This window comes from Xenopus laevis, chromosome 9_10S (assembly GCF_017654675.1).
Source record: "Xenopus laevis strain J_2021 chromosome 9_10S, Xenopus_laevis_v10.1, whole genome shotgun sequence".
Taxonomy (NCBI): Eukaryota; Metazoa; Chordata; class Amphibia; order Anura; family Pipidae; genus Xenopus; species Xenopus laevis.
In genome coordinates, this window is record NC_054388.1 from 70,033,796 (window position 1) to 70,060,751 (window position 26,956).

The following is a 26,956-nucleotide window of genomic DNA, read 5'->3' on the forward strand; positions in this document are numbered from 1 at the left end:
ATAAATACATACAGTAAGGCCCATAAATCTTTGGACAGAGACAACTTTTTTCTAATTTTGGTTCTGTACATTACCACAATGAATTTTAAATGAAACAACTCGGATGCAGTTGAACTGCAGACTTTTAGCTTTAATTTAGTGGGTTGAACATATAGATTGCATAACAATGTGAGGAACTAAAGCCTTTTTTTAACACAAGTTCAGTGCCTTAAGCTTAGCTCAGTGCCGAATGTGCATGCGCTACCCTAAATGTTATAATGTATCTATTACCCATACATTACCACAGTGACTATATGCAGGTTGAGCCTGAGACATTCCAAAATTTTATATTAATTCTGTCAGTGAAAAAATACCAAAGTTAATTGACATTATACTAGCTCTTTCTACTTGGTTCATTAGTAACGGATATACAATTACAAAGTTATTATAAAAATGGGGTGTATGTACATGCCTCATTTAGACCATTTCTGGGATTTGCTATTCAATCCATGAATCTACCGTGCTTCTTGTTGGAGCAATATTTTATTCACATCTCCTACTCGAGTGGTTTGTTGGACTTGTTCAATAGCCATGAATTTCATAACATTGATATTGCTATTATGGGAGCCATTAACGTGATTTGCTATTGATGTATTACATTTATTTTTTATATTACCCACGTGATATCACCCACATATTGCATGACACATTTGCATGTCATTAAATATACTACGCATGTACTCTTACAATTCATGTAATTTCTTAATTTATACTCCATATTGGTCCTTCTTTTAATTACTGTGGATCTCCTTTCAACCAATGGATATGCCAAGCAATTCCCGCATTTGTAGCAACCTCTATTTTTATTTGTTAGCCAGGTTGACTTAATGGAACGGGTATAGTGACTTTGGGTTAATTTGTCGGGTAAATTTTTGCTGCGTCTGAAAGTAATCAGAGTTTTTTTTTACCAATAACTTCCTTGAGCTGTTTATCTTGTTGTAAAATGTGCCAGTGTCATTTTGTTATGTTCTGCGCTGTAATCGCCAATGAGTCTAATTGACTAAATGAGTCTAATCTAAGACTTGGATATCGATATGCCTACCTGCTGGAGAATGTTCTTCACTTGTTTGGCTATTGTGAAGGGGTTTCTCTTCACCATGGAAATAATTCTGTGATCATCCACCACTGTTATCTTCTGTGGACGTCCAGATTTATTTGCATTGCTGAGTTCACCAGTGCTTTCTTTCTTTCTAAGGATGTACCAAACTGTCGATTTTGCCACTCCTAATATTGTAGCAATTTCCCAGATGGGTTTTTCTGTTTTTGCAGCTTAAGGATGGCTTGTTTCATCTGCATGGAGAGCTCATTTGACTGCATCTTGTACAATCTTCCACATACAAGCAAGCCCCCCCCTCAAATCAACTCCAGGGCTTTTATCTGCTTCATTGATAATGACATAATGAAGGAATTGCCCACAACTGCCCATGAACTAGCGTTTGAGTCAATGGTCCAATTGCTTTTGAGCCCCTCAAATGATTGTGTTAAAAAAAGGCTTTAGTTCCTCACATTTTTATGCAATCTTTTTGTTCAACCCACTGAATTAAAGCTGAAAGTCTGCAGTTCAAATGTATCTGAGTTGTTTCATTTAAAATTCATTGTGGTAATTTACAGAGCCAAAATTAGAAAAAAGTTGTCCAAATATTTAGGATGTACAGCTTACTACCTGTATATGAATGTAAGCATTTTTAAAAGGTTAAATATATTTGGCAGTAAGTTCTAAAAATGACATTGCAGAGAAACTATAGGTCCTGCCCAGCTGATAGCACTGGTGGGTGGAAAGGATTTATTTCCCAGAATTCCATCTCTAGACACAATGGGGTTCATTTATCAACACTGTGCAAATTTGCCCATGGGCAGTTACCTATAGCAACCAATCAGTGATTAGCTTTTTGAAGCCAACTGCAAGTAGAACAATAAATGCAGCAATTTGATTGGTTGCCATAGGTTACTGCCCATGGGCAAATTTGCCCAGTGTTGATAAATGACCCCCAGTGTGCCAAAAAAACCCTCAAGCATGTCTAACATATTTAATGCAAGAAATTTCTGAAACAGCTAATCCAAGTCCACAGAATTGGAAATGTAAAACAATAACATGTATAGGGTCCATTATCTAGAAAGCTTCAAATTAAGGAAAGGCCATCTCCCATAGACTCCATTTTATCCAAATAATCCAAATTTGTAAAAATTATTTCCTCTTTCTCTGTAATAATAAAACAGTACCTTGTACTTGATCCAAACTAAGGTATAGTAATCATTATTGCAAAACCTGCCCATTGGGTTTAATTAATGTTTACTAGTTTTTCTAGTATATAAGATATGAATATCCAAATTAAGGAGAGATCAGTTATCCAGAAAACCTCAGTTCCCGAGCATTCTGGATAACTGATCACACACCTGTGAAGGATTTCAGTAAATGGTGTAATACTTGCCCAAGATACTGGTTTGGATGAGGTTTGAGTATCAATATGTATGGATATTATTCCCTGCAGTTAGACGAGGGCATGTACCTATTGCTGCTAGGTTGATGTTCCACATAATTGTCCACCAGAACAGAACTGCTCAGAACTGAACCAGACAAAACTTTGAGTAAGGCTGAGGTTGCGAAAGACTTACTACTAAAACATTGATTGTATACGAACAGCTTTGTGGGCCACAGTACATCAAGGGATTGACAACTGGAAATTTGCAAGTTGATGAGACATGAGATGTTTCCTAAGGTTCTAGTGACAACTCTATTGCTGTCTCTCTAAACAGGACTGTAACAAGTGACAATCTGGTATATCAAACTCCAGTGAGTGTTGACTGACCAAAACAGAAATTCAGATTAGCTCTTATAACTTTGGTGTATTATAAGGTGATAGGCAGACATTGAACTGCACAAGCCAACCCCTTTATTTGAATTCTCAAACTGGTGTACTGCGGCCATCATTGTTTATTGCCAAATTGTAAAACTGCCTGTTGGAAACTCCAGAAAAAAACCATTACATTCTGCTGTTGATGAACTGCCATAGGAAAGTAAACAGAACTGTGGTTAAGAGCAAGGACCTAACTGCGCTACCCTGGGAGGTCAAAAGTAATATTCAATTCAAAAAGTTATATTACCTTGCCTACAGTATTCCCCATAGGTTGGGAGGAATCTTGTAGCAACTAAGGCATGCAATATAGCAATTATACAACACACATCCCAAATGGCAAACACAGCTACCAAAATTACATTGTTAAAATATTTAACCTCTCTTGCTTTTAGGAAGCAGGAACAAAAGAGGCCCAAGTTCACATCTGTTGCTGAATTACTTCCACATGCAAACAGGTGTGCAGTAAATTGCATTCACTTAAGGGGACAATTGAAACATGAACAGCTAATAGCGAGAATCATTAAAAATATATGTTCCTTAATTTGTATCAAACTTCCGGGTGGTACCGTATACACTATGTGGTACTCTATAAGCATAGTTTATCTGAGCTTCAGCAACAGCATTAACTATAACCTAAAGAAAAACGAAATGATCTAAAGCATCTGCATATAGCGCAAAGCTATCAGCAAGATTGCAAATTAAATAAATCCAGGCACGTGGTTTGCCAATTTGGATAAGGATAAACTGTCTGGCCCAATGGTGGAATCATAATTATTGCCTATGCAGACCTGTCTGGAAAGGAGTATCATTTTGTGTTACTAGTATTCTCTGCAGTCAGTGGAGGTCATGTACCTGTTCTAGGTGAATGTTCCACCTAAAGGGCCTAAGAAATTAACTAGACACAACACCTTGAGATGGGTTTAAGGTTGTTGGCTAAGTGCCTCTACTAATGTCAATTGCTTGAATTCTGACTCATGATGTTGTGCAAAAGTTTAGACACAGTAAACTTTGGTCTAGTAGTGTTGGTTGGAACATGTGCAGTTGTTCACTCAGAAGTGTGTGCATTAGTGCTGTTTTTCAGTGATAGCAGTTTGCAATAACATGGACAAATGAGATCTGATCTATGCATTTCAGTGGGTAAGTTAGGATTAAATTAAAATTACTGACAGTGGGTAAAGGGAGGCTAATTCAGGGTGACTCCTGAAGAATATGGGAGAGTTGATGTGTCTGTATCTGACCCATCAAGCCACTGCTGAACATGGCAATCTGCAACAAATTGGGCAATATCTATGAGATCATCTTGTAGACTGATTTGGTCAGACAAGCAGAAAATTGGCTTGTGTAGAATCAGGCATGATGGAAGTATGGCATTAGTGTGCAGTTTTTATTTGGCCTGACTTTGTTTACTGCTTTAGAGCTTCCCCTACATAATGGATAAGCCACAGATGCTGAATTACTGGAGTGAGGTTTATATGAACAACATGAACATATATTGGTTTTATTTGTCCTAATTGCCTAGAAGCAAAACCACATATTTTAATGTGTGTGAAGCCTTTTCTTTTATCTGCGTTATTTTCAATCACTCATTATTGTCACTTGACCGTGTCCTTTTTTCATGCAAGAACAATGTGACTGTGACTTGCAAGGTAAAATCGCTAGTTTCCAACATCTCTTGCCGCCGGCGTATACAGAATGCAAAAACTCTGACAGTACCATTATGGTGAGCGAGGCACAGGGCGGGAACAATAAGTCAATTTCACAAACCAATCCACACACCTCTCCTTCTCGTCCTGGCTTCCCTTATCACTTCCATTGTTGATAACAGCAAGCTCGTCCAGAAGTGATGTGGATTCCTTTGTGAACTTCTCAAATACCTGAGATGCAGAAGAAAAACACCATTATTGCACACAATGGGAGCATTTGTATAAAGCAGCGCAGAGTGAATACTAATGACTTAACATGAAAAGCTTTGGTCAGACATAAGTAAAAACCCCTTTGAACAAATGTCATTAAAATATCCTCCCAAGAAAAAAGTATTAGTGAGGAATCTGTGTCTATTTTTAAAGGGTAACTAAAATCCTAAAACCCTTTTAATACCTTGAGCAGGTATGAAATTTCCAGTAAACTGGAGTAGTACACTCAGCTGTGCCACAATGTGATCCAACTGCAAGAGCTGGAAGGAACTATAGCATGCCACAACCTGAATTTAGTCTACCTTATATTTAATGGAAACCCATTCATTAAATTAAGTTGCATGGCAGTCACATGGTCATAAGAGTGAAGCCAGTTGAATTTTTTCTGTAAAGACAACTTGAAAGAATGTCTAAACCTTAAGCCATATAATGTGGGCTCCTGTACAAGACCAAAGCCACAACAGCCCATTGGCACTAAAGATATGTGCCCCCAGAGATACCCCCAGTAGCTCCCCATACTCTTTCCCATTGATTCACAGAACTAGCTTTGGGGTATTTTAAGTAACTGGAGCTTAGGGACCAACTCACAATATAAACAATATATAACGTGTGATACGGAGCATCATGCTACATAATAATTATCCCTATAACATCAGGGACTTTGACATATGTTATCTCACATTCTACTATTATTTTCATCATTTTCAGCTTCTCAACAGCAGCTCTGATATAGACCGTTTTCAAGGAATTAAACTCTGCTGTTATATAGCAATTGAAACTCTGGGCTGGTACAGCATGTCCAGTATATAAAATACAGCAGTTTCAGTATTTTTTTACAGTTCTTATTTAAAAACCTCCATGTAGCTGGATCACACAAAAGGCATATCCCATTACAGACAACTGAACTGAAGTTGGCAAGCATGGGATTTCAGCTCTACTGGAATCAGAATAAACATAGTATCACTGAACACACTTTCCTCAGAAAGAATGTAGTGATAAACTAATGACCACATAGTTATTGTACACAGGAAAAGACAAGTGGCATAACTAAATGTTACTGGGCCCAACTGCAAAATCATTTAGGGCCCCCCAAAACTAGAAATAAATATGCTGAAACTGCTCATCAGCCAGCTGTCCCACTTGCACCCCAGCCCCCCCCCATCAGTAACAGAGTATTAGTCCTCTATAGTTACATCACTCAGAAAAGAGCCAATCTTGCTTGATTAAGTATTACACTTCATTACTGGCTGCTCTGTTCTAATCAATGTTTAAAGCAAAAGAAACACCAAAAAATTAAAGTTTATCAAAGTACAAATAATGTACTGCTGCAAAGTTGTGTTTGCTTCAGCAACTCTACTATAGTTTAAATAAATAAGCTGCTGTGTATTCAAGACATAAAAAAGGAGAAAGGGCATAGGTTACATAGCGCATAACAGGTAAGCCCTGTCCAATACAATGGTGTTTTATCTTTTATCTGCTTAGTAACCTGTACCTTTTCTATTTTTTTCAAGCTTGAATGGCTGCCCCCATGGCTACACAGCCAAGTATATAAACTATAGTTGTGTTTCTAAAGCTTTGAAACTTTTACCAGTGCAGAGCAACAATGTATTATATTTTTATTACTTTGATACACTTTTAGTTTTTGTGTTACTTTAAGCTAGATGTTGGCTGAGAATTTGGATATCAGCTCTACAAGTTAAAGTGCACAGAACCATGAGTATGTCAGCATCAATTCATATGTGTTCATAGTTAACAAGATGCCACAAATAAAGCTTTGTTTTTAGAAGTATAATTGTTTTTAATGTAATGATGTCCCAATATGTTCGGTGTTAAAAATCAAGTGTTCTGCTTATTTTGTGTTCGAAAGAATAAAAGAATATAAAATAAAGGAAGTCAGACCAAAACCTTTTTTCATGTACATGCAATTAAGAATTGCCAGTTAACTTGCTCAATTAAAAAGTTCCAATAGACAGTGCAAACTATTTCTGACCACTTGATGGTGATATTCTACTCCATATATAGAGAAGGGCATAGCAATGCAGCTTATTCCTACACTAAAAAGCCATTATTCAGAGTAGGAACCTCCTGGGAATAGAGCAAGATGGTTCTTATACTTAAATGCCTGTTTAATGGGAAGTAAATTTAAAACACATTTATAAATCTGTTATATTTTCCCTTCATTACTGTTTATCTGTATAGAACTAACATTTACAGTGTTCTCAATAATAACAGGGAAATCATTGGCTAAAGATTAGACAGCTTGAAGCAACAATGGAGTTATAAAGTAGCACACTGGCTGAGTCTGAGTACTAACCCTTTCACCCCCAGCAAACCAGTTCAGATGGCTGAAACCTTAAAGAGCTTTCACCCTGACATAGCTGAATTTAATCAAAATGTAACTTTTATTATTACAGTTAGATAAAAGCCTAATTTGCAACATCATGACACAATCTAAATAAGTAACAAACTCACTGCATATCACATGTCCACGCAGTGCTGGACAACGTCCTTAAAAAGCATATATACTAAAAAACTGCATTTGGTGGACAAGTGAACACACACTGATAATCTGCCAAGTCTAGCCGTATGTATTAAACCGCTTCAATTTGCCGTGTGTTCAATAAGTTCAGAGAGCCCATCCCCTTTCATTCTTTTCCATTCGGCACAACCTGCCTGTCTACGATGGGAACCAGTAGGAGCTTATCTCACCACCATCCACCTATGCCACCCTACGAATTTCGCCACTTACCGGCTTTATCAGGGGCATAAGTGTAAGTAAAGGTTAAACAGCCCAAATATCTTTTTCAATTTAAAATAAAATATATAGCATGTTTTAAGCTTCCCCCGCTGCCTGCTCAAGATCACTGCATTAGAAGCCAGTTTGCTATCAGACACAGCACAGCTATTGTCTGTTAATAAAAATTTTGTCAGTGTAGTCACATATGTGGCCCTGGCCCATTTGCTTATGAGATATTTACACATGGCTGTAACAATGACATACAGATAGAATCTCAAACCTAGAAAGAGAGGAGAGCACATCTACTTACTAGCCTTTTATTCAACCAGTCCATATGGTCATAGGTGAGGCTTCCGCCAAATTGTTCTGTCAGCTGGCTAGGCTCTATGTACCTTGTTAGTTTGTTCCCAGATACTAAGATCACCTGTGGAACAAAAGGAAAGCATGTATATATGAGTATTTCAAATACCTCTAGTTGCATCACTTCTACGTGGAACAGAAAGGGTAAAAGGCAGGAACTTCATTTTTTTGAAAATATATTTTTATTTGTATAGTGCTACAGGTATGGGATATGTTATCCAGAAAACTCAGAATTACAGAAAGGCCGTCTCCCATAGACTCCATTTTATCCAAATAATCCACAATTTAAACAAATGATTTCCTTTTTCTATGTAGTAATAAGACAGTTCCTTGTATTTGAACAAACAAAGGTTTAATTAATCCTTATTGGAAGCAAAACCAGCCTATTGGGTTTAATTAATGTAATGTTCACATGAGTTTTCAGTATACATAAGGTATGAAGATCCAAATTATTGAAATATCCCTTATTTGGAAAACCCCAGGTGCCGAGCATTGTGGATACTTGTACTTGAAAATGTAGCAAACAATGCATTACATTTTAAATGCCATAAATCATAGTACCATAGCCACAGATTTCCAGATTCCAATCTAATCTATGTTGAGCAGCATTTTTAACTGGTAACACACATCGACACATAACCAAAGACCACTGGCACTTAACAGGGGAACAATTCCATTAATAGCACATAAACAAAAAAATACTTCTACAGTCTAGAATGGGGGGCCACCATGTATGAAACAATAATCATATAATATTGCTGGTAATAAACCCTACTTAATGCAAGAGGGTAGTGGTGCATACTATTTAAATGCAATGCACTCATGATAGATGCCCTTTATTAAAAAAAGTAGTTAAGCTGGCCACAGATGCATAGATATATATAGACAATTATCATGGCGATCAGTGGATAGGAAACTGGCTACAGGATCGGGTACAGAGGGTGGGTTGTTAATGGGACATTCTCTACTTGGAGTAAGGTTCTTAGTGGGGTCCCCCAGGGCTCAGTATTGGGTCCACTTTTATTTAACTTGTTCATTAATGACTTAGGGGAGGGTGTTGTAAGTAATGTATCAGTGTTTGCAGATGACACAAAATTATCCAGCCCAATTAATTCCATCCAGGATGTGGCATCCTTGCAACATGATCTTGACAAACTGGCAATCTGGGCAGCTAAGTGGCAAATGAGATTCAATGTTGATAAATGTAAAGTCATGCACCTGGGATGTAAAAATATCCAAGCCACTTATACCCTTAATGGGACTGCACTAGGCAAATCCATTATGGAAAAGGACCTTGGAGTCCTTGTAGATGATAAACTTGGCTGTAGCAAGCAATGCCAGTCAGCAGCATCAAGGGCAAATAAGGTCTTAAGCTGTATTAAAAGGGGCATAGAGTCAAGGGAGGAGGGGGTCATTCTTCCACTGTATAGAGCACTTGTAAGGCCCCATCTAGAATATTCCGTACAGTTTTGGTCTCCATCACTCAAACAGGACATTATTGTATTAGAGAGGGTACAGAGAAGGGCAACTAAGCTGGTAAAAGGTATTGAAAATCTCAGCTATGAGGAAAGGCTGGCCAAATTGGAGATGTTCACGCTGGAGAAGAGGCGCTTAAGGGGTGATATGATGACTATGTATAAATATATAAGGGGATCATATAATAATCTCTCTAATGCTTTATTTACCAGTAGGTCTTTCCAGCTGACACGAGGTCACCCATTCCGATTAGAAGAAAAGAGGTTCTGCCTAAATATTCGGAAGGGGTTTTTTACAGTGAGAGCTGTGAAGATGTGGAATTCTCTCCCTGAATCAGTTGTACAGGCTGATACATTAGATAGCTTTAAGAAGGGGTTGGATGGCTTTTTAGCAAGTGAGGGAATACAGGGTTATGGGAAATAGCTCATAGTCCAAGTTGATCCAGGGACTAGTCCGATTGCCATTTTGGAGCCAGGAAGGAATTTTTCCCCCTCTAAAGGGGGAACCAGTATTCGGTTTGGGATTCGGCCTTTTTCAGCAGGATTCGGATTCAGCCGAACTGAATCCGAATTTACATATGCAAATTAGGGCGGGGAGGGAAATCACATGACTTTGTGCATATGCAAATTAGGGTTCGGATTCAGTTCGGTATTTGGCAGAATCTTTCTCGAAGGATTCGGGGGTTCGGCCAAATCCAAAATAGTGGATTCGGTGCATCCCTACCTCGAACAGCTAAACACCAAACTCAACGGCCAGGACATACAGCTGTTCCAAAACTTCCAGTTGAGGCATGCATTGTATACCCAGTTTCAATCCGATCAGCTCACCCCAACAGAGCTCACATGGGAGGCCAGACTCTGGGACCCAGACCCAGCTAAACTATTATCTCAACTATATAGTATAATCCAGGCCTCTCAGCCTGCTCCATTCGACAAAGCCAAACAGAAATGTTCGGCAATGCTCCCTTCACTAGATGATGAACAGTGGGAGGAGGCCACAGACAATTTATACCCTTTCTTAATCTCCCTAAAGGAACAGAATGGTCTAATTTAAGATGATCCACCAAAATATACATCACACCCCTGAGGCTTAAAGCCATGGGAAGATTAGAAGGAGCTAAATGTGTAAAATGTCGTACAGGGGAGGCTGGGTTCCTTCATCTAATTTGGGAGTGCCCTGGAGTAGCACTGTATTGGATAGAAGTAACTCACTATAGTAATGAATGTTTGTCGCTCCCTGGAGTTAGATCTCCTGAAATCTGCCTACTAGTTGTGATAGACAATTTAGTACCCCTACAAAAAACTAGAACACTACTACGCTCTATTATGTTCTATGTAAAAAAGTTGGTAATCATGAAATGGATGAGCCCCAATTCCCCTACACCCAACAGTGGATTGATGTAATAAATTCTACATTGCATCTAATCAAGCTGACCTATAATGCTAGAGAAGTTTGAGAAAATATGGAACCTGTGGCTGGATGCCAACCCTCAAGTATCTTTAATAGCTGACTAAACCCTAAGTGTAAGTTAGTATATAAGACGATCTGTAGTCTTGTGCCTTCTATTGTGATATGACAGCCACTGATGATATGTAAACAACTGTACTCAGTCCTCTTTGTAAGTGCCAAGTGTGATTGTTATTTTATCATTTTATTGTTTTTGTTTTGTGAAATGCAAAATAAATGCTTTCTGGGCACCATGGGAAGAAGCAAGGAGGTCATATTTTAACCTCTTGGCATATTTAGATCATGCTATCACTAGGGTTCCCACCTTTTCTCTTAATCAATACTGGCCTTTGGGACAAAGGCAAAAACACTAGTGTTAGGATGGATCCAAGAAAACATAAATAAAGGTGGGTGCTCACTGCAGGGGGCTACCTGAAGCTCACAATGGAACAGATAGAACGAGCAGGGAAATCCTTTAAAAAAAAATCATAATTTATTTATAGCATATGTACATCATACCTCCCAACATTTTGAAATAGAAAGAGGGATAAAACGTATTGGCGTGCTGAGAATTTTTCTGACCATGCCCATATTTGTGGCGACACCCCCTAATTACCATGTCCATTTTACAAAATTTGGCAGGTTATGAAGTTTGAACACATTTCCATGGTTTTTATGTATTACAGTTTTGCTAATGAAGGTGAAATGCCCATTAAGCTGCAAGTCACAGTTTCCCCACTAGACCTTCTTATCTTAAATTGTTACAATTGCTTCTTTGCTTATTTTAAATTGTTACAATAGTATCCAAGTGCACCTGCCACGTATTCTGGGCTATCTGCCAAAAGCCAATTAAAATGGAACTATTGTGAAAATGATAATATAATATAATCAGCATACTGAAATAAGAAACGTTGTTAATATAATCAATTAAAAATTCTGTACTGTTTCTGAAATAATCAAGTTAATTTTCACTATTCCTCTCTCAGCATCTGTTTCTCTTCATTCACCCTTCATGCAGAAGTTGGGTGTCAGATAATCATTGACAGTTAGATCCAATATATCTTATGGGGGGGGCTCCTTTTGCCTAGAAGATGTATTAGAGCTCACTCAATTAAAATCACCAGACATCATGGGGCAAATTCACTAAGATGCGAAGTTGCGCCAGGCGCAACTTCGCCGCACTTCGCCAGGCGTAGTTTCGCCAGCGCTTCGCAAATTCACTAAAATCCGAAGTTGCGCACAGGGGTAGCGTAAGGTTGCGGAGTTGCGCTAGCGTTGTTTCGCTATATAAAGCGAAGTTGCGCTAGCGAAGGCTAATTTGCATATGGCGCGAAATTCAAATTTCAATGGAGGAACACTTATCTGCACTACAAATGCCTAGAAAACCTTCAAATCTGCAAATAAAAATTTTATTTTGCCCTACACATGTGCCCACTGTCTAGGTAAGTTGCCATGAGTCAGGAAAAGTAGGGGGGAGGAAGGGGAGCCCCAAAAAATTTTCGATCTTTTTCAGCCTATCAGCCATCATGTAGAAAACACGCCAGCGTTTTTCGGGACTTAGAAAAAATTTTGACTTTTTTTGAAACAATCCCTATCTACTCTATTGCGCTTCGCCAGGTCTGAGGTGGCGAAGGAAGTCTAGCGTAAAAGGTAGCGTTTGCTACACTGCGCAAGTTAGTGAATTTGCGTAGTTTCGTTGCTAGCGAAGATTCGCCTAGCGTAAGGTTGCGAAGTAACACTAGCAAAACTACGCCAACGTTCGTTAGTGAATTTGCGCAGTAGCGAAAATGCCAAACGCTAGCGAATTAACGCTAGCGTTCGGCGCTTCGCGCCTTAGTGAATTTGCCCCCATGTCTCTCTAGATGCAGAATTTGTGCAAAAGGCAGTTATTTTGTTAGATTTTGTTTGAACTGGAATGAGTTATTTGAATAAGCTCTAATACATCTGCTAGGAAAGAACTCCCCCCTCATAAGATGTATTGGAACTGTTATCTGACACCCAACTGTGAGGAATAGTGAACATAAACTTGGTTATTGCAGAAACAATGCAGAATATTTAATTGGTTGATTTACAAAGTTTCTTTTTTTCAGTATGACAAAGCTATTATTACATTTTCATTTCCACGATAGTTCCCCTTTAAGTTAGAAACTTTGTATCTTTTTCTGGCTGTTCAGTGCAGGAGATCAAAGAGAAAGTCGGGACATTTCAGTAGCAAACCCGGGACTGCTGGTTGAGCTGTCAATCTCAGGACTGCCCCGTGAAAAACGGGACAGTTGGGAGGTATGATCACTACCTTACCTCCCTTCTCATGAAGTTTCGTACCAGAGGGTATATAATGTCTGATCAATCCTTTGTTTTGTATTCGGTCTCTCTTGAGTACTGGATGCACGTAGCTCGTGTATGTTTAATATATAAATGATAAACTTGGATTAACCCTTTCACCTCAAGTGATCTCTGGTCTTTGGATTTTTCCCCAACAGTACATAAAGAAACTTGTTTTGATCCCCATGCAATGGGGCCTTTGACAGGATACACAGTAAAAAAGTGCAGGCCTGCACTAATAATTTGTATTTTTTTAAGGAGTCTCCTGATCTTTATATCTGTTGATTTGGGTTGAAGGCAGGCCATGACATCACTTGGAGGTGTGGCTATGATAGGGGCGGGGAAAATTTTGGAGGGGACCCAAAATGGTTAGAATAGGTGGGCAAATTAGCGGAAAGGGGCAGGCTTGCAGTTATATGAGGTGATTTGCAACTGTATTGCAGAAAGTACTGAGGAGAGCCTTTTTGCAAAGATTTTTGTGTAATAGGTGAAACCTGAATTTACTAATTCAGCAGATCTTTTTCTTCTGTAGTTAACAGTAATACTGCTCCCTTCTGCATATACTTGTTTAAAAATAAATGGGAATATGAAAAGGCAGTTCTATACCATCATATACTGCCTGCATAGCTAGTTCCTAAAATAATACAGTCCTGTAGAAAGGCGACTGTGCCACACTTTCCTGAAAACCCTGATCACAGTTGTTATTGCTCATTGTTTTTCTTTCAATTATTTCTGCATATGATTTCCTTTGGCTTCACAGGAGGGAGCACGGGGTGCTGTAATCATCACACAACTGAACCTTTGTGCTCTTTTCAAAGAAGGGGAAAATGGAAAGTATTATGGCTTCTCTGCATTCATTTGGGTGTAATAAAGTGCCACAGGGTCAATTTACTTTACAGGACATATGTTAATATGATTAATTTTAATTGCTTTGAACTTAGAAAACAGCAGTAATTGCCTCAAATGTTTCAAGGACACTGAAAATGCCAACATCAGCATAGGGGATTTCCATTTTGCAATATTATTCACTGCAACATCACAAAAAGGACTGAACTTTAACGCAGTTACATTGCCAAATTCCCACTAGACATGAACGTAGTGAGAGTTCTTTTCATCCGAGGCCTGTGACAAAATTAATTTAACTAAAGTTATGGGATCCGTTATATGGAAACCAGTAATCAAGAAAACTACAAATTAGTGAAAAGCAGTCTCCTATAGACTCCATTTTATCCAAATTTTTAGACATTATTTCCTTTTTTTCTCTGTAATAATAAAACAATACCTTGTACCTGATCCTAACTAAGATATAATTAATCCTTATTGGAGCAAAACCAGTCTTAATTATTTACATGATTTTGTAGTAGAGTATGGTATCAAGAGCCAAATTACAGAAAGATCAGATCAGTTATCCGGAAAACCTTTAGGTCCTAAGCATTCTGGATAACAGGTCACATACCTGTAATATTGTTACATTGGTATAAGGGTACATAGATGCCCCATTTAACATTATATATTATATTGTTTTTATATATATTTATATTGTTACTGTTATAGATAAGAAATTAACTGTTCATGTGCCATTGCCCCTTAAATACTGAAAAAAAGAGAGAGACATAGATTAAAGTGAAGTCCAGAATTGTAGAATCGATCAATGGCATCATGTGAATTCCATATTAAGTGGCACTAGCATAGTTGAAATCAAGTATTTATCTAAACCCGGAAGCACTGTACAATATAATTTAAAGCAGCAGGTATGAGAACCCATTGCAGCACAGACCATCCCAAACCATACCTCTGCTCTTCTTCATATAATAAAAAGCTGTAAATAAGTGAAAGAGTTAATAAATGAGTGCTTAGCTGCTTCTGTAATTTTCCTTACTGGTCTCACATGGGCTGTTGGAAAATGCCCAGTATATGCTGGAAGTATTTGCTAGACATGGCTGCTTTAGTCTGTTTGTTTGCACTGATTTATTGCAGTGTTACCGTGATCCTTCAGAAAACAAGATTCAGTCATCCGATGAGTAACCAGAGCTCAAAAGGAATTTGTTTCCAATTTCTGTACTACGCTGTAATTCGAAAATATTGCTGCTTTAGCAGGAGCCAGATATATTAAAATCAGCTTGCAGGAATAAAAGAGAGTTAGAGGGGAATAGGAAATAGAAAAGCCTGGTGTTTGTTCTTCAAGGGAAATTAACAGGAATTTGTTTTTTTCCACAAAACATTTATTTTATACAAATTGTGTCTTTACGGGTATGGGATCCCTTAACCTGAACCCCACTATAATCCAAAAAGCTCCCATATAGTCAATTTTAAGTAAAAAAAAAAAGCATAAAGAGTATTACCTTTTTCTCTGTAATATTAAAACCTTGCCTTGTACTTAAAGGACAAGTAACATTACAATTTTTTATTCATAAAATCGTTAGTATACATCAATAAAAATATGTGTGTATATAATACACAAAAGCTATGAATATCCTGTAAATGATATCCTTATAAACGGTGAGTTCTGATGTCATCAGTTATAAACAGTGAGTTCTGATGTCATTTGTGTCACATGACTCACTGAAACTTGTGTATTGTAATAAATAAAGTACCCCTCTTGTAAAATATAAGGATATTATAAGTCACCTCGGAGTTCCATGACCTGTATAAAAACACTCGGCCTTTGGCCTCATGTTTTTATATGGTCATGAAACTCCTCAGTAACTTATAATATCTTTATATTTTACAAGAGGGGTACTTTATTCAATATATATATATATATATATATATATATATATATATATATATATATATATATATATATATATATATATATATATATATATATATATATATATACACACACACACATACATATACACACACACACATATACTAATTATAATAAATACATCTGTAGAACTAAAGAGTGCAAGGAGGGAAACAATATATGATATGACCTGATAATCAATGCAATTATAATCAATAACACAACTAAAACATAGAAACTGAAAGAATCATTAATTTTTCAGAGTTCAGTATTGTTAAAGGTATGAAGTCAACAATCTTTCAGAATGAAGGGGCTTAGTTACTTCAAGCAATGATCGGATCCCAGAAAACAGGCTTACTTGGCTACAACTTGATCTGTGGAGACCTATGTCTGTTTTTTTTTTACTGCAGATGGGTTGATTACCCTATGCCTTATTATTATACATATTATTATAATACATACACACACATATATACATATATACATATATATATATATATATATATATATATATATATATATATATATATATATATATATATATATATATATATATATATATATACACACACACACAAACATATACACACACATATACACACACACACACACGCATATATATACATACACACATTTATACACACACACACACGCACACTTTACATAGATTATGCTTCAGATCATACTGCAAACACCTGAAATATATTTTACATTGGCTTTGGCTAAAGTATATTGATAGCTTGAGCTCGAAAACTATTTACAGGTAATGCAAATTATGTTTCCTGGAAAGGTTCAGAAAAGCAGACTAAATGTGTATTCTGTATAAAAATAAATGTAACTTTTTGATGTTATGGGTCTTTAATTTTCTTATTGGAACAAGAAAAGTATACTGTACCTCAAAACCCAATCTGTCTTTTTCCTTCCAAAAACAAAAATGGGTGACCTTCTTATCCCAAAACTCATCTGGCTTTACCACACAAACCAGTGAAACTTCAGCTGGAACAACATTCTGAAACATAACAAAAGGTTTTAAAAGTATTTCAAAAAGTAATTTTAAAGAGTGACATTTGGGGAAAGGAAACTTACAGCTGTGGGGATTTTATCAATCCATTTTAACATTTACAGGGAATTCACTGAGGGATTTACTAGGCTTCTCTCAATTTCTTATCTATATGCACTGACATACATCTTAAACCAAGCCGGAATTACAGGAAGGTGTTAACATCAAAAATAATCAAAGCTACAAATCAAACTCACAGATTGCTGTTTAGGGTTATATCTCCACCTTTCTGCAACAGCTGACAGAGTTAAAACACCTATGAAAATAAACCTAATAAAAGGTAATTCGCTTCTTCCAATTGTACACACACTGTATATTTCTGTAATATGCTTGTTTGCAATTTCATATCCATTCTGCTGTGTGTTAATCTGAAGTAGAAATTTTGGCACTGTGTTATAACTTGTGTGCATGCACATAAGTACAAGGCTTACCCAAAATTACCTTTTTAATAAAGTTTTTATGGGAAATCCCTTGCCACAGGCACTACAGAATGTTGAAATCTTTGCTGGGATATGAAAGCATCAGGATAATTGTGAACAGATCCACCACTAAAAGGAGCCATACATGGGTCAATGAACTGTAGACTAATTTGTCAGCTGGTGTGCCCATATATGGGGCTTGTGTAGACCTTCTTGTTTGAAATCTGTCCAGGAATTAACCAGATAGCTATCGATCAGGTGTGAAAATCCCCATTCGCAAGACTTTCCCCTACAGACCTGCATACACCCCGATAAAAATCAGATCTCTGATCTCTGGATCAGCCCAGTTTGGTCCAGCACATGTTTGGCCAAACAAGGATCTTGCCAAATATTTATTAGTACATACCCAACTTTATTTAGAGTTGACACATGGGGCCTACAGGAAATCATCTCTACCAGCAGTGACAAAGCACCTTAAAATACCCAGTCACTACTGGAAAAATGCTTTGCAAACAATTCAAATCTTAGAAGTAACAACATCACATGATTATGACTCCAGTCTATAGGGCAAACCCTTAGTAAACTACAGATTTAGAATTTGAGTTACTTCTGGTTTGCAGGTGTATATATACTTATATGTATAGTATTTATTTTATATTCTTAGACTATAGGCCTCTCACTTTTAAATCTAATAGGTACCCACAAGTCAGTCCACAGAAAAAACGGAAACACAATCTACATTTGACAAAAAAAAAAACTTTAAAAAAGGGTATTTTTATTGTAAAGAAGAAAATATCTCCTTAACCTTAATTTGAAAAGTATTTCTAATAGATAATGAAATCCTTAAGTACACCACAGCAAGTTTCTGATGCTGAGCCTCTGCAATAATTTAGACAAATATACATATTGACATTGACCAGTTCAGGATTATACTACACAAAAAGAATAAAAATAATCCAGTCTCGGATAAATCAGTAACCCAAGTAAGATTACGCAATAGTTCTGTATGTTTTCCACAAAAGCTATATTTGAGATATGAAGCTTTAGAAAATTCCAATATATCTGATTGGTAGGAAAGAGAAAAAGTTCTAGCTGTTCCTTGCAGTTCAAATTTCAATCCATTATTCAGTCCTTCCAGCTGGTAACTAAATACAGAGCTGAACTTTAAACCAATTTACATCATTCACAGCTCTCTTGAAGTGCTTAAGCACAATGCCAAACAATAGGTACATTTAGGTAAAGGCAACACTGGAATATATTGGTGCCTTAGAAATAGCTGCAGCCAAAAATATTCACTTCTTTGCACACAAATTACTCTACCATAAATTGATCTACTGCAAAATAAATGTACAAAACCAGTTTTTTTCAATTCTTTGTTTCAAAATTAAGACAAAACATTGTTATTCCATTCAAAACTTAACATATCTTATTATATATGAAATAAATCTGTGACAAAATTATTGACACCCTAGACTTATTTTGGTAGCACCTCCTTTGGAAGAATAGCTGGAATTATGTTCTTCCTATAGCCAAAAATCTGTATTCTACATCCCCTTATGTTGCATACTGCTCCAGTTTACCCAGATCTAAAGGCTGCCTTCTCTCAACTGCAATTTTCAGATCTCTCTACAAGTCTTCAATGGGATTTCTGATCTGAACTCATGGCTGGTAATTTTAGAATAGTCCAGCATTTTATCCTTAAAGGAAAACTATACCCCCAAAATGAATACATAAGCAACATATAGTCAATATCAAATTAAGTGGCATATTAAAGAATCCTACGGAACTGTTATATTTATTTAAGTAAATATTGCACTTTTACATCTCTTGCCTTGAACGACCATTTCATGATGGTCAGTGTGCTGCCTCAAAGATCTGGCCAGAAATATTACAGCTCTAACTGTAACAAGTGTGGAAGCAAAAGACAGAACTGTCTGTTAATTGGCTAATGTGACCTAACGTATGGTTTGTTAGTGTGCACAGTGAATTCTAGGATCCCAGGGGGCAGCCCTTATTTTTCAAAATGGCAATTTTCTATTTATGATTACCCAATGGCACATAAAAAAGTATATTATTATGAAAATGGTTTATTTACATACAGTAGGGTTTTAAATATGAGCTGTTTTATGCAATATATTTTTTATAGAGACCTATATTGTTTGGTATAGTTTTCCTTTAAGCAATAATAACAACAACATACTAAAGCAGTAATAATAATCATGCTTTACAAAAATTCTCTAATTTCACCTCTTCATTTGTCTTTTTAAGATGTGATCTGGTGAACTCAAGTTCAGTTTCTTATGTTTCTTTGTCAGCAGTGCGTTCTTTCTGTGTCCTCCACTGAATTGGCAGCAGATGGTGTATATTAAAATTGTTATACCTTATATTTGAAGGTCACCAAGAATCTGTATGGCAGTTGATCAGAGTTCTTTCACCACAATATGAACAATGCTCTGTGCAATTTTGGACCAGTTCTGTCTCCACTTAACTTAGTATCAAACAGCTATATTATTTTCCGAAGCGAGTGATGTGTTTTACAGAGTTATAATCGAGGTCTATTGGACTCTTCTAAATCACCATTGTCTAGAGATTTATAGACCTTTAAACTTCCTCTTTAAACAGTTGCACAATATGTTGGCCTTGTATAACTGAAAAAAGAAAACGCAACATGGGAACCAAATACCTGCATTCTTTAGACGCTTAAGAGATGGAGGTGGGCAATGCTGCACCAGATCGAGTTTTGAAAAAGTCTGGCCTAGGCTGATTTTTATTCTGTTTCATATGCTCCAATCACTGATGCATAAAAATGCTGGAGGTAAATATCATTGCAATATTTGGACTTTCTTGTCCCATAAATATTGATTATCTTTTCTCTAACCTCTCCTGACAGTAAATCCTTTAACGTGTGTCAAACTGGTCAACTATATTGGCTACAACTCCAATTAGAGTACACTAGTAACAAACTACCATTTTGAGGAAAGACAAAACTGTACAATATTAACAAACACCTCCCCATCACCCACCAAAGGAAAATTCACTTTTCTTTTAATACAACATGGGCAGAGGTATTCTAATATATTTTGCAATTAATCTAACATGTTTAATTCAAATGCTTATTTGGTAGTGCCTGTCTAAGGCTATGTGGTTGCTGGGGCTTAATTATCTTAGCAACCATACAGTGTTTTGGAAGAAATATATTATAGAGTCCAAACAGAAAGTTAATTGATAAAAATCAATGTTTTTCAAATACTGTGGTGTGTGCCCCTAAACATGAGATAGTTGCAGACTGGAAACATGCAGAAGGCTAATAAAAGCAACCATTACAGGCCTGGGCCTAGAAAAGGCAGATTTTACAGCAAAATGATTGCAAAGCTCATATTATACCCTTAGGTGTAAGGTAACCCTTAAGACAAACAAAATGAGGGCATTCCTTGGGAAAACAAACCTTAGCTACAACTGAAATAATTGGTGAAGGTCAGAAACCCTGAATGAGTAGGCGTTGGGCTTATTTTTCAACCTTGTCAAAAATATATAAATCTCAAATTCAATAATACTCATTTTGTAGAGTTTTTATTGAAAGACATGTGTAAATGTAAAGTTATTTGTTTCCTTCTTCATGCTTACATTCTGAGGCCTAATTATATTACATATGGAAGGCTGGAAAGGATCAATAATACCTGCTGTGTTTGAGCTAACTGTTTTCAATGTGAAATAGCGGACATTCAGCACAATATATTGGGGTAGACTATCTAGCGCTAACAGCTTTGTTTACCTTTACATTTGTAATAATTAACATGAGTAAACTGCCATGTTGGTTGATGATATTATGGGAAAATGCAGGACTACTTACTTTGATTTTTCAAGTGATAGCTGATTTAATGTGTTATGGAAATGGGTTTACATTATTGTATTGTTTAGAGAACTTTTAATTCAGTCATTCATCAGTCAGTATATTGGCCTTTTAACAAAGTTTAAAAACTATAGCTTATGCAGCTACTTTTTATGGTATTCTGCAGGCAACGGAAAAATCCCTGTGCCATAGTTTAAAGATATGCAATAGCAATCTGCAGCCTCCCCTCTGTCACAATCAAAAATTTTGGGAAGTTTAATGTAACATAATTTTTGATCACCAACCAAGCGCATGTGGACTGAAAGCCAGTCTGTTCCTTGCTTGTGCAGTATCTCTTTGGCGCATGTTGAGCTCAGCATGAAAAAGTATTTACTATTTAGTTAAAGGCATCCAAGGTGGATGGAATAATTACTGTCAATGTTTGTGAATATGTACATGCATAAAATAAATTATATAGCATATTTACCTGTAACATTAGAACCACAGTCTTCACAACATTCCACTGCGACTTCCTTCCATCCACGATAACTGTGAACCCTCTGGCTTTGCACTTCTCACTAGAAATAGAATTACAATCTATTTATCCATGATCAGCCATAAATCAGAGTGCAAAAATCACTAACAGGTTTATTTTCGCCAGCGACCGCTTCACCACACTCCGCGTCACTTCGCCAGGTGCAAATTCGTTAACACTACGATAATTCACTAAAATGAGAAGTTGCGTCTAAGCAGCCAAACGTAGGCAAATGTTCGCTAGCGTTTCTTCGGCAGTGCAAGCATTTCATAGTGAATTTTCGCTAGCGTTCATTTCTGCCTAGCGAAGCTTCACTGGCACTCTTGCTGTAAGGTTAATTTGAATAGGGCGGGTACCTAAAAGTCGTATGGACGTTTTAATTGTATTGTTGGTGCAAATGTTTGAAGTTGCCACTTCTTAAAATGTCCAATGAGCCATAATAAAGACAGAAGAGATCCTCTAATGCCCTAGACATGAGCCCACCCTTATATAAGTGTGGCATGCCCCTCAATTTAGTTAAAAAAACATTTTCACACATGGGTCTTTAATAGTTTGAACTTAAGAAGACAATTCCACTTTAAAAAAAGAAAAGTCGCCAGCATTTTTTAAAAAACTTGAATGCATTTCCAGGATACAGGATATGATATCAGTGACATTAGATTGAGGAAGATGTTGCTTCGTTTTATCAGTTCCCCTAGTCTGAGGTGGCGAAGTTAACTCTGGCGAAAGAGGTAGCGTTCAGTAATGACCATTCCCCAGAATGAAAAATTGCCTGGCGATAGAGTGGGAATGAACGCTAGTGACGTTCTCATTCGCTAGCGAATAGTCCTCTACGCCTGTTAGTAAATTGGCAATGTCCCTGCGGATGAGATTTCTGGCAAATTGACGCTAGTGTTGGCCACTTCGCCCTTTAGTGAATGTGCCCCATAGTCCTTTCCAGCATTCACAACACTGCACTGCAACAGCTTCAAAACTCTCTAAAACAGCACTGGTCTACAAGTAGGGTTGCATGAACAAAAAGGGACGGGCCATGACGTAAAAGGGCAGAGTCAAACCATGACACAGAAGGGGGCGGAGCAACACGCATGATGGTGAGAAACCCAAAAAAAAGGTACGTATTGACCGAATTGGGGGCGGGCCAGGGGCTTTTTCTTAAGGGTATTACAAATGAACGGCAACTACATTGCCGGTAAATTTGTAATACCAGCACCGGCCTTGGCAGGTGTTTTACTGGCTAGGCCGGTAAAAAAGCGGCCGGGTGGCAACCCTATGTACAAGCCGACTGAGTATCATTTTTTTTGTAGCATATTGAATTGCATTGTTCAGTTGCCTTAAAATTGTGTGTTGTGTCACACGAGCATTCTAAATAGCCAGGGGCAGATTCATCAAGGGTCGAATTAAAAATTGTTCAAATTCGATTCGAGTTTTTTTTTAAAATTCGAAGAGCAGCCAAATATAGAAAGGCACCATCAAGCTCCAAACTCATATAGTCATAAACTGTGGCTTTAAGTCTCAGCTTAAACAAATCTCAAAACAATTCTGAAAATGTTCGCAGTAGCTGGATAGCAGTAAATTTCTTTTAGGGAGTCTGGCCAGCTCCCTAACAAAAAAATTAATCAGTTACGAACCTCCAATAAACTTATTTTCTTTTCCCAGAAAAAGGAGCTTCAAGATCAAAAAGTTAACACATTACTCTTAAATTGATTGAACAATATATAAAGTGAAAGGAAGCAGGGAATATTCATCTATGGTAATAAGGATGCATTTCTGCTTTCCAGCTGCTATTGTTTTATATTCCAGGCAGGTCTGTGAATCGAACAACTTGTTCAGAGCGGTTTCAGACACCATCTGTGCTACACTGTCCTGACTCAAGGCTCAAAGTAATAATTAATCCTTATTGGAAAACCAGCCTATTGGGTTTATTTAATGTTTACATGATTTTCTAGTAGACGATCCTAATTACAGAAAGATCAGTTTTCCGGAAAACCCCAGGACCTGAGCATTCTGGATAACAGGTCCCATACCTGTACATGTTACTATGACATATATTTAAATGTGTTGAGAATGTAATAAGCAGACTAATTCTGAAATTATCCTGTTCAGCTGTCCTTTTTATTATTTACTTCTAGGAGGTAAAAGGATTAATGGGTCCCATGCAGAACCTTATCCATTTGCCCAGTCCGGCTACTTTCCACTATTCACTGCTTTCAGTATTTCGACAGTTATACATTATTCTCCCTATATAATGTGCAGTTTTGAATCGGGGGCCTACACAGTTTTAGAAAGCAAAATTGAACCAAAATAATTCAGCAGTATAGAAGGAAGCCAATTAACCACTTTGGTGACTACTCATGAATCATAAAAAAGGCATCTCTGGGCAGCATAAACAGTATTGAAAACAGGTTTCTTATTGGATGATACACAGTTTGCTAAATAAATAAATTGAAACCATGCATGAGTGGGTAGGACTGGAGAGTGGCTATTAAAGGGGATTTTGGTAAATATTATTTGCTTATGACCACTATTGATTACTAAACCAGGAGTAAAATTTGCACCTGTTGTTACATTACTTTTTCAAACACAGGTACACCCCGCCGCCCAAGTGCCTGTCCCCTACTTGCTTAGGTGGGAATAAAAGAAAATGGAAATCTGCTATAAGCAGAGAGCTTTCTTTACCAAACACCAAGTGTCACTGAAAATATTTAGCATTAAAGAGATTTTGTCATGGAAAACTTTTTTTTTTTTTTTTTTTACAAAATGCATCAGGAAATAACACTACTCCAGCAGAATCCTGCACTGAAATCCATTTTTCAAAAGAGCAAACAATTTCTTTTAATATTTAATTTTGAAATCGGACATGGGGCTAGACGTGTTATCAGTTTCCCCAAGTCATGTGATGTGTACGCCGATAAACTTCAGTCACCCTTTACTACCCAGTAGCAAAATAATAACAGAAACCCTTTAAGTCCTCAGCAATGATTCAATTTATTGCAGAGTTTATAAGGATTACTAAGTCAACCTGAATAACTGTTCAATCTTACAAATGTGCTGAAAGAGTGGTTACCTTTCGGGTTCTCAATAATTAATATAGTTAATACAAAGATATTATTGCACTAAATTTGGACAGCAACTGGGTACTGTATCATTACAATTTGACAGTTACCTTCATATAAAATTCTATTTTTGGATTCTGCACCTTCTAAGAGTAGGGCCCTGCTGCCAAAAGCCTAGACTTAATGTATATGAGAAAGTAAAAAACAGCATTTACTTATACATATACTTCCTATAATTATGCTCTTTACTGTGGCATACATACAGTATATATTGGATATACACACACCATTATAAACAAATATTCACATGAGTTTATTCAAGTGAAAGTCACCTTGGGATGCTAAGCAAGTAATCCAGGGTTACACTTAGTTCATCCATACTGGTCTGGTCTGAGCACAGTGGGATTGTCAGAATGAGGCCACTTCTTCTGTCCTTTCCTCCTAGAAAAGAAAGAAAATTGTTAATTGCAGGAAAGTGCCCTTTTCATTGTGCAACCCGAGGAACATAAATTCAGCCGGTAGAGCAAGGAATAAAAGGAAAGTCAGTCAGTCTTCAAACCAGATTTTTTTCATTTACTCAAACGTCAAGCATGCAGCATAGAGTTACTGACAGATGAAAAATGACATTTTAAAATATCTTAAATTTGGTCAAATTATGGAAACACCTACATTGCATTAATAGCTTCTGCTCTACAGCTTAAAAAGAGTAAAAAGGTGTGAAAGCCGAGTCAATGAGCAGTACTTTATAACTGCAACCCTTTATTGGGTAAATTCCCAACATGTTCCAGGACTTGATAAAGGGATTTCAGTCCTGAAACATGAAGTGAATTTACCCAACAAAGAGAGTTGCAGTTATAAAGTACTGCTCTTTGACTCTTCCACACCTTTTTTAATCTTTAAAGGGATACTGTCATGGGAAAACATGTATTTTTCAAACAAATCAGTTAATAGTGCTGCTCCAGCAGAATTCTGCACTGAAATACATTTTTCAAAAGAGCAAACAGATTTTGTTATATTTGATTCTGAAATCGGACATGGGGCTAGACATATTGCCAATTTTTAGGCTGGTAAAATACCGGCCGGGTGGCAACACTAGACACAACAGAAGCACAGTAAAACAGATGAGAGACTGCAAGAGCTTCATATAAATGGAGAGGAAGACATCCAAGACCAGTGCCAAGAAAGTTTAAGTTCCCTGCTTTAAGGAGTTTACTATCTGAAAAATGGGAGACTTCCATAGACAAAAGAAGGCAATAAAAGTTATGATTTGAAACAAGGATTCCTATTAAGGCAACACAGATACTTCATAGATTTACAGTTTGTAAACAAAAAAAAAAACTCATAGTTTCCAACATTAGAAAATAATTCCTACAGCTGATGCATCACATAAAACCAGACTTTGGCTTTTGGCATGTAGAACATTTTGACAGTTGTATGAAGTTACTACGTTTTAAACGGACATTTACAGGGAAAATCTTTTTTTTTGACGGATTCCTTAAAAGGGTATGGATATGAAATCAGATATCTGTTAACTGGTTATCCAGAATATACCAAACAAAGGGGCAGATTCACTAACTGGCGAAAAGTCGCCATCGACTCCTTCGCACCCATCGCTACACTTCACCAGGCGAAAATTTGCTCAAACAATGCTAATTCACTAAAATGTGTTTTCGTTTTGGGCGGCGAACACTAGTGTTACTTCGATGCGAGCAAATTGAAGCAAAGTGAAGATTCAATAGCCTTCATTTCTGCCTAGCAAAAGAGGTAACATTCAGTAAAATCCGCCAGTGTGAATTGTCGTTTGGAGATAGAGTGTGAATGAGCGCTAGCGCCTCTTTCACTGGCGAATTGGCGCCTGTTAGTAAATTGCTGATGTCCCTGTGGGCGGTAACGCTGGCGAAATGTCACTGACGTTTGCCACTTTGCCCTTTAGATTTTACATATCTATAATAATTAAACAGAACCTTATATCTTAATGCCAGCTAAGATATAATTAATCTTTACTGGAGGTAAAACAATCCAATTTAGTGATCCAAATTAGGGAAAGATTCCTTATCCGGAAAACCCCAGGTCCCAAGCATTCTGCCTAAAAGATCCCATACATACATACATACATACATACATACATAAATACATATGTGTAGCATATGCATTGCCTTC

General features: G+C 37.0%; 1 protein-coding gene across 4 annotated transcripts in view; it reads right to left on the reverse strand.

Annotated features, from left to right (window-relative positions):
• sestd1.S (SEC14 and spectrin domain containing 1 S homeolog) overlaps positions 1 to 26,956 on the reverse strand; it is an 84,049-nt gene that overhangs the window by 22,090 nt on the left and 35,003 nt on the right. For 3 of the 4 annotated variants that reach the window (XM_018237451.2, NM_001092118.1, XM_041577743.1), the window contains 5 exon segments: positions 25,129 to 25,237; positions 21,696 to 21,786; positions 16,796 to 16,909; positions 7,855 to 7,968; positions 4,671 to 4,768 (listed from right to left, as the gene is read on the reverse strand). In XM_018237451.2, the coding sequence (XP_018092940.1) occupies positions 4,671 to 4,768; positions 7,855 to 7,968; positions 16,796 to 16,909; positions 21,696 to 21,786; positions 25,129 to 25,237 (526 nt within the window). 4 annotated transcript variants of the gene reach the window in all.